This window comes from Somniosus microcephalus, chromosome 13 (assembly GCF_052327205.1).
Source record: "Somniosus microcephalus isolate GS21.2 chromosome 13, FLI_Smic_1.0, whole genome shotgun sequence".
Classification (NCBI taxonomy): Eukaryota; Metazoa; Chordata; class Chondrichthyes; order Squaliformes; family Somniosidae; genus Somniosus; species Somniosus microcephalus.
In genome coordinates, this window is record NC_140999.1 from 54,397,196 (window position 1) to 54,409,752 (window position 12,557).

At 46.5% G+C, this 12,557-nt stretch overlaps 1 protein-coding gene across 1 annotated transcript in view; it reads left to right on the plus strand.

Moving 5' to 3' along the window:
- Positions 1-12,557, plus strand: part of LOC147108325 (receptor-type tyrosine-protein phosphatase delta-like) — a 620,473-nt gene that overhangs the window by 339,512 nt on the left and 268,404 nt on the right. The window contains exons 7-8 of the mRNA XM_086004913.1: positions 1,817-1,834; positions 6,658-6,768. Of these exons, the coding sequence (XP_085861039.1) occupies positions 1,817-1,834; positions 6,658-6,768 (129 nt within the window). The remainder of the gene's footprint in view (positions 1-1,816; positions 1,835-6,657; positions 6,769-12,557) is intronic.

Sequence of the window (12,557 nt, forward strand, 5' to 3'; positions counted from 1 at the left end):
AAGACAAACTGCGCCATGCGACCGAAATAGTCAGCTCAATGGCAGAAAGCCACAGGCCTGCCCTTATTCCTCCCACATCTTGAGTGGCGACCTCTCACTTCCAACAGGATGCCCGGAGGGAAAATTTTCCCTGGGCTGCACTCGCTAGTGGCTAGTTTCTGAATGACATCTGTGGTAACCGGCAGACCGGATACCAATCAGCCCCTCTTATCTTCTGCGCCTCATTGTGATTTCTGTCCCATTCGCAATGGGCCCAGAAACCAAATGAAAACTGCTCTCCCTTTGATGCCATCCGCTATTCTGGATGCAGCCCAATTTTTGCTGAGCTCCTGAAAATTCTGAGCAACTGATGAATCTATTTTTCTCAAACTTGAAGCTGCAAAACTTGGGTGGCAATGTCTGTTGTTCAATGCAGTCATGGATCAAATACAGCGGATGTTAATTCACCCATTGCTTTGGAGTTGATCCACAAACTGCTTGAAAGAATTGCTCTGAAACAGCTCAGCCAGGCTAAAAGTAAGCTCCAAAATCAGCTGCCTGTATTTGGAAAGTGAAGATTAAACTAGATGTCAGTGCATTTCAGATTTAATTGGAAAAATGTAACTAATTAAAATTACAATTAGCTGGAGCTCCTTTACTGCATTCCACCGCGCTGTCCCTACTGTTTAATTCTGATCATGAGTTCCTTCTGCTCTAACTCCAGGTGAAAATTGTGATCCCCTCCCCACCCCAATCCAACTTCTAAGTGTCCTGCTGTATAGAGGGAGAGCTGCACATCCAGTTAAATCTATCTGCCCCCCCAGTTTCTTTCCTTCCTCTCGTGAGGGCACTGAATCTTGCCAGGGTCTGGTTCAGTGCCTCGCCCAAAGCTCCGCTCATCAGGTGCGAGCCTAAACAGTGCGTATCAGCAGACTATTTGGCTGTGGGGGGCATGGAGTCTAATCCTATCTTCACCTGACAACACCCCCCTACACACACAAACACACACAGGATCAGGGACCCTGGCTGATTTCCCCCTCTCCCCTTTCCCTTAGTGCATTGATTCTGAGAATAGTTATAATGCCACTAATCTAACACTGGGTAACTCACACAAACCACGGAGAGGGAGGAGGACAATTCAGCCAGGGTTCCCAATCCTGATTACCATCCAATGACCATTAATGGAAAGTGCATGTGTGTGAATGTCAGGTGAGGACAGGTTCAGGATCAGCTGCTATGACTCCACACGCCCCCCCCCCCCCCCCCCCCGCCGCCACCGGCTACACTTGGATGAGGTACCAGGGGGCGGTTGGTGCCCAAGAACCGAATCCCAGAATGAGTCTGAGCCTTTAGGAGAGATGGGGGAAATGTTTAATTAAATAGAAAGGGAGAAAAGGAATGCTGCGGCTTTAGTGTCTGATCTGATTCCAAATTCTCGGACTGCTGTGCACTCCTTCTGGTACAAACCAGGTGAAGTATCTCACGCCAGCCAGTAGTGTCACACCTTACACCCCTGCCCAGTTACATGAATCGCCCAGGCGACAGTTACCTTGCCATGAACGTCTCGTAGGCGACCATCCTACTGCGGTCCGAGCTTTGGAGGCCACGTTGCTATGGAAACGGGAAGCTCTGCATTCCCTTCAAATGTGGCACCTGCCCTGATAGGACAGTCTTCCTTTAACTGAAGGTCCACCAGCAGTTTAAAAAGAGTGAAGTGTTTATACGTCTGAAATCTTATCTTCTAAAATCTGCTTCTGCTGCAAAAAGCCCGCGACCTGTCTTCTTCAACTAACGGTTCTTCTTTTTAATCTTATTTGCATTCATATTATCCTCGCAGGTGGTACTCCGATACGAGGTAAGAATGATGGAAGTCGGTGAACTTTCACCTTTTCTTTTTGCTTTCCTTTTTGTTTTAATTACTTATCCTTTTCATTTTCTTTCAGAACTTTTCATTTCCGTTTAAACAAAAAAAAATCGTCTTTTTTAATTTGTGTCTGGTATTTTGTCGCAGTTCGTTCTTTGTGTTTTTTTTTAAACTTATATTAAATTGAGCAAGATTTCTCTCTATTCGATATGCTTTGACTGAAAGCATATCATAGCTTTGTGTGTCATAAAGCCAGTCACAGCTCCATATTTGTCTCTCAGTGTCTGCCCCCCCACCCCACGAAAGCTTCTCTCTCCTTTTAATTTTTAAGCCGTGTCATTTATTTGTTTATTTTTGGAGGACCTTGCTGTGTGATTGCCATTACATTGAGGGCTCGCTCCAAGGCGGCCTTGGCCTCCGCAGAACCAGCTTGAGGAACGTTTTTGGCAGGCGTTTTAATGATTAAAATTGTAGACAGCCCATCATGGAAGATGAGATGACCCGTGCTCCAAGGGAAATGCTTCACGGCTCTGTGTGGCTTCGCATCAAGACAGGGCACTCGAACACGATAACTTAAGAGTGCCTTTGCCAAAATGATTTGTGAAACCAACAACCTTGTTGATGATAAAAAAAAAATTGAAATTGTGTGTTTTAAATGATTTTTACGAAATCCATTACTGTGAAGGTCTTCGCTCTGTATATTAAAAAGGTGGCAGAATCTGATCTATAATGTCAATAGCCCACGACCTGTAGATTATTTCAGTGTTAGATATATATGTTACTGTGTTCCTAATGTCTGCATATCCAGTCTTGTGCTCTAGCATATTTTTTACAGTCGAATTGTTTGAAAGAAAACTGACTTTAAAAATCGCCCCTGTCTACCTAGCTCTTTCACCGTCTAACCGTCAAACAAATCCAGTGTAAATGGGCATTTAGAGGCACCTTGCTGCCCCCCTCCCCATGGATCAGTTGCACAGCCTAGACCCTAGGCTCTGTCTGTCCTGATTTCAGCCAGGGCAGTTTTTGAGACGCTACAATTCGCCTCTGTTCTTTTGGTACTGGGGAAGGGGAAACTTCCACCCGGCTTCCCGTCCCCGGTTTGCTAGCAAGTGACCCCCTGCTGGAAGGGAACTGGTTTGCGAAAGTCAAACGAGGATAGGATCAGGCTCAGCCGTGATGTTCCCCAAGGCAGCAGAGAGCAGCTGATACCTCTGAAACAGTACCCCAGTACAGTCAATGCCTGTTTCGGTGGGGGGGGGGGGGGGTGTTGGGGGGAAGCGGTGACACACAGAGAAAGAATGACTAAAATTAAATTATCGGAGGTGAGGCTGACCTTGTTGTGCTTCCTAAGATTAATGAAATTCACTGGAATCTGGCAAGACTGGAGTTTCTATATCTCTCTGGCTCCTGCAGACTCCACTCATGGCCTCTGCTGCCATTACGGAAGACACATATCAGCCTCCAACCCAACTGAATCACCTTGAGCTAGATCTCGAGGTTTTATACTGCCTCTGTTTGCTGAGACTGTAAACACCTGCCTGTGTGGAGCAGCCGTAGCGGGATCCTCCGTGCCTCTGTTGAAAAGTCCGCACAGCTCTCGAGAGTCGGTGTAGAGCCTTTTACTGTGTTCTCACTATCTTAGTGGTTAACACTAGGCAATCCTTATATAGAGAGGTGTTCTCGGTGTTGCTGCTCAGTCAGCAGCTGATTGAAATGCCAGTTTCTTAAGTTTCTTCTTCACCAAGCCATTTACTGATGTAAATTTCTCAGTGCGCGGGGGATATGCAGATGCTACGAGTTGTTTCCTGCCATGACCCCTGGGTGCAATCTTACTGGCATACCCCCAACGTTGAGCCACAGAGTGGTGGGATTATGTTTCGTGCCCAAGGTTTACCATGCATTGGTGAGATCCCAGTCTCGCCCACCTCATCTGAGAAAAAGAACGAGGGAAAGAAAGTTGGAGGGATGGAGGAAGAAGGGGAGGGGTGGATCTCGGGTAGACGGTGACAAAAGCACTGGGCCACTTTCTCTTCCCAATAGTTTATTACCATTTTCATAAGCACACACTATTGACTATTCATTGAGAGAGATAAGCAAGGAATATCAAATGGTTGTACTTTGAGGGTCTAATTAGACAGTTTAGCTAGCTGTGTTGAGAGGATTTTGAACTCTTTCTATGAAAGCTTCAATTCTATTAAGTAAATTGTCCTCACTGTCCTCTACCTCGTTTCCCCCTCCCTATTTCTTTGTTTTTTTCCTCCTATCTCTGCCGGGGCTTCTCTTTTCACAGAGGTGACTGTTTTCTTGTTCCAGTTGGTCTTTTGTTGGTTTCTTTGCGTTTCCCTGTTGAGCAGGTACTTGGTGAGTGTAGCTGTGTCCTGTGATCAGTTCCTCCATTCGCTCACAGATGGAGGAACTGTGTAATGGGGAGATGGTTGTGCTGATAACAGTGTCTCTCGGTCACCCGTTGTTTGAAGCTTCAGAGCGTTAGTTGGAGGCAGGCTGGATGCGGACATTTTGTGCAGATGGTCTTGTGACGTCATGAATCAGTTCTGTCCCCTGAGTGGCCCAGCGGAACCTATGCCTGCTCCGAGCAAGCCATTGAAAAGCCCCAAAAATGCAGGAGGGAGCGAGCAATTGTTTGGCAAGGTTCTCCCCTGGCCATTGTGCTGCATCATAGCGATAGGACACCAACCCCAGATTTCCAGGCCTCCGTCAGTATGAGTGCCATTAATGCACCCTTGCAGGTGCCAGGTGCCTACCCCATGTAAATGATATGGCCCCCATCCCCACAATTGGTGGGCTGCATGGGGGTGGGTGGGCTGGGAGTTCTGCTCATCCCATGAGCAAAGGGGGGGCATCCTGGAATTTCGAGCCCAGTGTTTCTGATCCACGAAGACCAGGCAAGATCCAAGGTTTGACCCCTGGTTTCTGCCATGTTAGCAGGCTGGAGCACTACAGTTGGCCGCAGTTTTTTTGGGGGAAAGAGGAGGGGCGGGGGGAAATTAATTTGGGGTTCCACTCCCGAACACTGTCCCTGAATGCTGTGCACGGATGGGCGCTGGGTGAGGACAGGATGGGCTCAGCTGTGAAGCCCCTGCATGGTTGAATAGTCTAGACACCTGACATTTAATTGTCTGGGCTCAGTCAGGAAGAATGGCCACTTGGATGAGGTGTCTGAAAAGTGATGAGGCTTGAAAAATCATAATTCAGCAACCGGCATCACTTTCAGAAAAGAAGAGAGGAACACTGAAGGGAAAGTCCTGGAAGTTCCTCAAAAAGAAGTTTAAAAAAAAATGTTGGCCCAATTTTTCCATTTTAGGAATATAATCTGAATAATAAGTTCCACTGTTTCAGAATTGGAGTCTAGGAACCCACAGCCTCAAGGCCCAGTCCCCCATTAAGAAACGAATTCTGTGACCTCAGATGTGTTTTCCCCAGCTGTAAGATGCTCTTTACAGTGGCATTTGTATAAATAAATCATGTGAGAGAGGTTCAAGGCAGCAAACCAGCTTGACCAGAAATATGTCTGTGGGCGTGGGGGTCAGGGTTCAAAGCTGCCGGTGCCAAGGCTACACTGGGCCGGGTGAGGGGGTGGGATTTCGAACAGAAATGGAGGGACCTTGTTACTGGGAGCGGAGAACTAATACCTCTGCCGGATTGTAGAAGAATATATTTGGTTAGCTTTATAAATGCTCAAGTGATCTTTTTACCCCCATTTCAGTCTCGGTGTGCTGAGGGTGATCTATGTTGAATGCAGCTCCCAGAGAAATTTCCCATCTAATTAAAAGTGTGCACAATACGAATTTAAACAGATGTAATCGCATTCAGTGCCCATATTCCTCTTTCTAGCATCTTATCTATTCAGTATTATATCTCTTTTCCCCCCACCCCAGGGGCTAATCACCGTAGAGAGATTGTGGCAGTGGGATTGGCTGAATTAGCTGCAGTTAGAAGGTTATGGCTGGGCTACAGAATTGCAAACAGGTACTGAAAATGTGCCAAGCTAGTGTGGTAGACATGTCCCCTGTTAAAGGGTTGCCCCGTGCCATTGGGTAAGCAGTGAAGGCCAACATAATTAGAGTTGCTGCAGTACCTGCCCACACTGCTTATCCACCTTGACGTCTCTTAATGCAAGTGTGGTCCCGGGGTGTGTTCTGTTTCAGTGTGGACCACAAAGCAAATCTGTGGAATATAACCTGAGGTGTTCCCTGTTAAATGGACCCCTTTAACAGACGTGTGCTGTATTCATGACTACCTGTGCCCTGTTCAGACTGCCCTAGCAGATGGTTCGGGGGCCAGTTTGGTACTGGTACTGATGCTGATCTCAGTTCACTCCAGCTGAAAGAACCTAGAGCCACGTCCCCTTTTACAAACTGCACCAGAGCTGACTGGGGCACGCTCATTTTGGAGCACTGGATCGTGTGTGGGCACCATTGAGTCTTGCAGCATTGGCGATTGGCATGCAATGCAACGGGCAGGTAGGCACACTCTTCTGGTGTGGCCTGGGGTGGGGAGGGGGAAGCACCCTGTGAAAAATTACAGCTGAGAAGGGGTCCCGTGGCATTTCTGCAGAGATCCCGGATTAAGAAGCCCATCTCTCCTCACGCAGGTCAGCAATAGATACCCAGCCCCAAGCTTACCCCTTGACCAGCTGCTTTGGGTGAGCCGGTCTCATGGCTTGTGATGTCAGAATTGGTGATCCAAACAGGGCATTGAGCGAAGGTCGGTCGGGAAATGCGGCCATTTCTGCATGTCGTGCGTGAGAAGTCCCGGGATTTTAATTCCCTCTGCTGCCGTTTGTCTCCTGACAGGTGCCCTGCAGATCGAGAACAGCGAAGAAACCGACCAGGGGAAATACGAATGTGTGGCATCGAACAACGCCGGGGTGCGGTATTCTCCTCCCGCTAATCTTTACGTGAGAGGTAGGGAGCGGCTGATTACTCAACACCCTCTCACTAAAGGGTGCTGGGCCTCTGGCAGAGCACGACTTCTATGAGCTTCTAGTGCCTGAATGTTTGTCTGTTTTCCATTAAAGCAGTTCAGCACAGGGGCGTATATTCCCGTTAGGTTGGATTCACATATTAAAAATCCTGGGAGAACCCTGGGAGGAATTTTGCAGCGTGTAGGACAGGTTATATTCGTCCCAGAAGAGCCTTGGCATAAGGATCAAAAGAAATCATTTTCTGTTTTTGATTTTCCTCTTCAATAACTAAAGATCAAACAGCTCAGTGTACATTTTTCAAGGTGGCTCTCCTAACATTGGGCCATACTTAACGGGGTTGGAGAATCGGACACAGGCATCAGTGTGCCTGAATGGCATTGCTCTGCGAGTTGGGTGCGCCGACCCCAGCGCCCACCCCGCCCCCCCCTCCCCCCACCGAATTTAATCGCCGGCAACCACCACAAGTCTCCGCAACAGGAGAGCATCTTTGTACCCATAGAAACTAAACAGTTCAAGACTGAGAGCGGATTACAGCACAGAAGGAGCAACTAGGATGGCTGAAAACACACGGCAGGCCACCCAGCATCTGCCAGAGTCGCCCTTACCCTCTCGCCAACTGTCCTAGGGTCAACGCCCTTCATCAGAACCCCAACAGAACTCTGATCGAGGGACCCCACCCACAGCATTTACCTTATTCAGATGCTGACTGACCTCATGTGGGCCTCCAGAATTTGCAGTCTGTACACCCACATTGAGACAAATAATTTAGAAACGGCCCCAGCATAAGTAAGACATTTTTTTTGGACCTAGTTTGTGTCCCACGCTTGAAAAATGTTCTGCGGAAACAGCATCCCACACCTCTCCTGCTTATTCCAAACTCTTTATTTGAAGACGCAGGGTGAGGCCCAGTCAGGCAGGCGAGACGTGCCCGATTTGTAAAAAATCCCGAATTGCTTCCAACAAAATCACAAATAAAATATAACATTATAATAAACATACGCTTCCAGTAGGGGTTGCTGGATAATATCAGGAGCACAAACTCTGAACTCTCTCCCTGACTTGGGCTCACTGAAGCTTGACTAAGATCAGTTAACTGAGCAGACTGGAGGTGGCAAATGCTTTTCACAAATATAAATACAGTAACTCCAAGTCCTGCTGATCTTAGTAATTATTCCTAAAATTAATATCTGTGAGAGAAATCACTTAAAATAAATGTAAGAGATTGGGAAACAAGCTCTTTTAATCAGAGGTACGCTCAACTATTGCCCATAGGGAGGGAGAAGAGCAATAAGAACCAGGCAAGGTGGCACCCTCAATTTGCTCTTTTTAGTAGATGTACAATTATCTCATTAAATAGTTTCTTGGTATTCTTATATCACCATTCTCTCCAATATGGCAAAGCAGTGAGAGCCTCTCATTCCAGCAGGTCCTCTGAAAGATTCTGTAGTGAGCGGCTCAGAGCAATATAATGTAATCTACCCCAACAACAAGAGACATTTCAAACAAGATCATCTAAACTCGTAGGAAAAGAATAAAAACTAGTAAATCAAATTGAGGAGCTATTTGATCAGACTCATCAGAATAGTTGATCTCATTGGTCATTTTCAGTCATCCAAACAGCACGGTTATAACTTGCTTGGGTGATGTCATAGCCATGTGATGTCACCATGTCAGTTCTGATTGGTTAAAGAACGGAGTTAATACATGGGATTGGATAGAAATGGTCACGTGCTATTCCCTCTCGCCAAATTGAGAGTCTGGGCTGACCCTACATTAAGTGTCACCTTTCAAGGCTCAGCCTCTTGTAACCATGCAGTGTGGGGCATTTTGCCAAGGCAGGTAGCTGCCATTGACGATGGATATTCATAAGTGTGCTAAAGTCCCCAACAAACACAGTCAAGGGCAATCATTTATTTTGGGCAGAATCCAGGAGGTACTGGATTATGAAATCTAATAATGGCAGGAAGGGATATTAAAAAAAAAAAAGTGTGGTTTCATCATGACCGTGTCCAATTTAGTGACACGTGTGTTGGGGCCCATTGAAGCACTCCACTGAAGGGCTAACTGGCTTCAGGTGCATCATGCGAGTACACTGTTGCACCTAAAGCGGCTGCAACATTGGACCATTCAGTATAGTTAGAGTACTGCTGGTCACCCAGTCTCTTGCCACATCCCTTCAAATCTTGTAATATACGCCCCTGTTCTATCTGAAGATAGACTATAAACTGTAGGTAGCGAGGGAAGGAGCTAATTCAGCCTTTTATGTAACTTGTGATAACTGAATGTGCTTGAGCTCAATTTAGGAGAGTTGATGTATAAAGACAGGAATTAAAATATCTCCAGATCTCACTGGATCTCTGTCCATTCCAGCCATGTCCAGAGAGGGCATTGAAATGTATAAAGTGAGCATTAGTTTGGAATAATTCATTCCCATTTATTTTACCCTTGACTGCAATATCTAAAATTTAGCCCAGGGAATAGTGACTCCTCTTGCTGAAGGCCGCTAATAGTTACGCCTCTGTTAAAGTCATTCATTCTCCTTGAGCATTCAGCATGATGTGACACCAAATTTAACAGCTATTTAAATAATTAGTATTATATTATATTTTCTATAAAGTTTATATTTATAAAATTCTCAAGTAATGTACTAGTGAAACCGTATTACGGGACAATGTGTAAAAACTCAATGTCTGACAAACTCTTGCCTCAATAGCTGGAATGGAAGAAAGGACCCAGTGGGTTTTCCAAACCGTCTAAAAAAAATATTGTTGGTTCTCAAATCTTTAAAATTATAATTTCTGATATTTTTACATCATTTGGTCTTTGACCCAGTGAGTGTTGATTGTGGAGGAATAGAAAAGGATTAAATATTGTGCCTTGAGTAATTTTTGAAAGTCAAACTGTAAACTATCAGTTGTCTATCCAGATCCTTCCAGAAATGACAGCATAACTATCAGCTGGGAATTGTCGAATATTGAGTCTACTATCGAAGCCTATAGCTAGGCCGAGAGCCTGAAAAGGGCTGATGGCAAAACCTGGTATCTTTCCCATCCATCGATAAACAGCGTGCAGTTTATAGAAATCTCTCGACTCCTAAAAATTGGACAACATTCATATGGTACAGAGGGACCCCACCCTGTCACACCACCAGGTTTTATCTCGGCTCAGTTCAGTTGATCCCAAATGGGATTGTTGTCAAAGTTCCAACAAAAAGGAACTGTTTCTGAACTATTTCCAAATCCTTTCTGGTCATCACCACTGGGATATGTGTTGCAACCCATTGCGACGATTTTAAGAACTCGAGACCATGTTAAGTAAAATAATTGCCTGCACCTGTATAGTATTTCTTCCTAACTTGTGTTGTCATTTTAAACGAGACTAGACGACAAGTACTTATTCAGTGTTTTCTGATGTCCAGAGAAGGGCACATTGACAGTCAGAGAGGCAGGCAGGCAGCAGCATTGACTCAAACAGTATGCATCTCCAGGGGCAACAGGAAGGAATTGAGACCCATTAGTGATTTCTCTAGTTGGTACCAGATGGGCTTACCCGCGGCACATGACCGTTTAAAGAACCTGCATGTGGCATATCAGCCCCAGATGGAGGCAAATCCAAGTGAAATGGATGCATCCTCTTGGCTTCTTTGCAGCCTCAGGAGGCTTTTATTCTAGTAACTTAAACAGACAAGGCATCCAAAGATATCTTAGTCTGGGAACAGATGACAGAGACCAACTGGTACATTATTTGAGGGGTCCAGCTGTAGAATAATGGGAGTGATCGCAAAGCAGTTTATAGTCAATACCTTAAACTGCAAGAGCAAAGCCTCAGGTTGCATTTAACTGGTATACAGATGCCAAAATCAAAGCTGCAACCATGATGACACTCGCGTTAGTGTGCAGGCTATCTCGTGTGGGAAAGTCTACAGAACACTCAAGAATGATCGAAGGTGCCCCTCCCTTTGACTCTTTCCTGCTAGCTGTGGAGAACTGCCTGGCCTCCATTTGGTGCCTCTCCATACTGACATACCTGAGGAACTCAGTCCCTCCACCTGTGGCAGACTTCAAGTTTGGAGTCCATGCTTCGACACTCCATGCTGTAATGCATTGGTGTGAGGCCATCAAGGTAGAATCACAGGAACCCCACAGTGCAGATAGAGGCCATTTCGGCCCATCGAGCCTGCACCGACACATATCCCACCCTATCCCCATAACCCCACGTATTTAATCCCCCTAACACTAAGGGTCAATTTATCATAGCCAATCAACCTAACCCGCACATCTTTGGACTGTGGGAGGAAACCGGAGCACCCGGAGGAAACCCACGCAAACACGGGGAGAATGTGCAAACTCCACACAGACAGTCGCCCGAGGCCGGATTCGAACCCGGGTCCCTGGCGCTGTGAGGCAACAGTGCTAACCACTATGCCACCGTCTTGAGACTTTCTGATGGAATCATCATCTTTTCAATCTTTACGGGAGAGTTGAGGATTTGGCCTTCAAGGTGAGGAGTGTCTTTGTTGGGTAATCTAACATGCCCTACCTTATTGCACAATAAAAACCACAATCTTAGCCACTGCCTTGCCACAGAAGAATTCTGTGTCCCACAATCCAATTCCTTTTTTTCTCTTTGTAGACAAAAGTCGAGAACTTTAATGCTTGTTCTTTCTGGAGAGTTACGGCAAACATTTGGGGCTGGATTTTGTGAATGGAGGCGAGTTGGAGGCGGGACTGCTGCTTGTCGTGTCAATTTTCCCCTGATTGAGCTTGTTAAGCCCGCCCTGCGGGCTCAGCAGGCCAACTGGGGAGAAAGTCACTGACAGATCACGTCAACGTCAGACGTGCTATCTGTCAAGACTTCTTGAAAGAAGAAATGACAGTGTTTGACAGCTCTGTGAAGCTGTCAAACACTGACATTCTCTTTAGTTTGCTGAGTCTTTGTGGTGAGGACTCATCAAACCTTTCAATTTTGTAAATTTCACATGTCTGTAGGATCGGAGGATCCAACAGTTATTATCTGAAATTGACGAGGAGAATTTCGGCTCTCCCCATCCAGCGCGGCTAAAGGCTGTAGAAAGAAAACAAGGTAAGTGAACACTTTTTTAAACTTATCACTCACCTTACATACTTACCACTCCACACTTGCACCCATCACTCACCTCTACACCTTACTTCCAGGTGCCTCCGACCACCGCAGACCACCTCCACGTCTCCTCCAAACTGGCGGGGTTCTCCGAGGTCGGGAAGCCTTCACCTGTGAAGGTAAAATGGCACTAATTCTTTTTTCTGCCTGTTAACTACCTGTTAACAGGCAGTTAAAAGGATTAAGTGCCTTTCCTGCCTCCAGGAGACGGGACCCGAAGCTGCACATCCTCCCGCCTCCTGGCAAAAGGACACGGAGGCGGGATGGGGGCGGGTTTGCCATCCGCCCCCACTTTCTCCGATTTTACCGGCTGTCCCCCCTCCATGCCCGCCTCCTCGGGGTTTGGAAAATCCAGTCCTTGGTCTGTGTGACCAGCTCATTTACACCTCATTAATAATGGGCACCTCCCAACAACGTGTAAATGTTGTCGCTAGGTGTTTGCCTTTTGCGCTTTTTGTCCCTCCACGTACAATCCTATTCGTGCCTCAGAGTGGACAATCCAGGCCTTCGACCTCCGCTCGAGAGGACTCCCGAGTGGGACGCTGCATCAGTTCAATTAAAGCCTGCATTCTTTGTGACCTCGCTGAATGAAATGGCCCGATCAGAGTGAATTGAAGCTGAATTATGAGC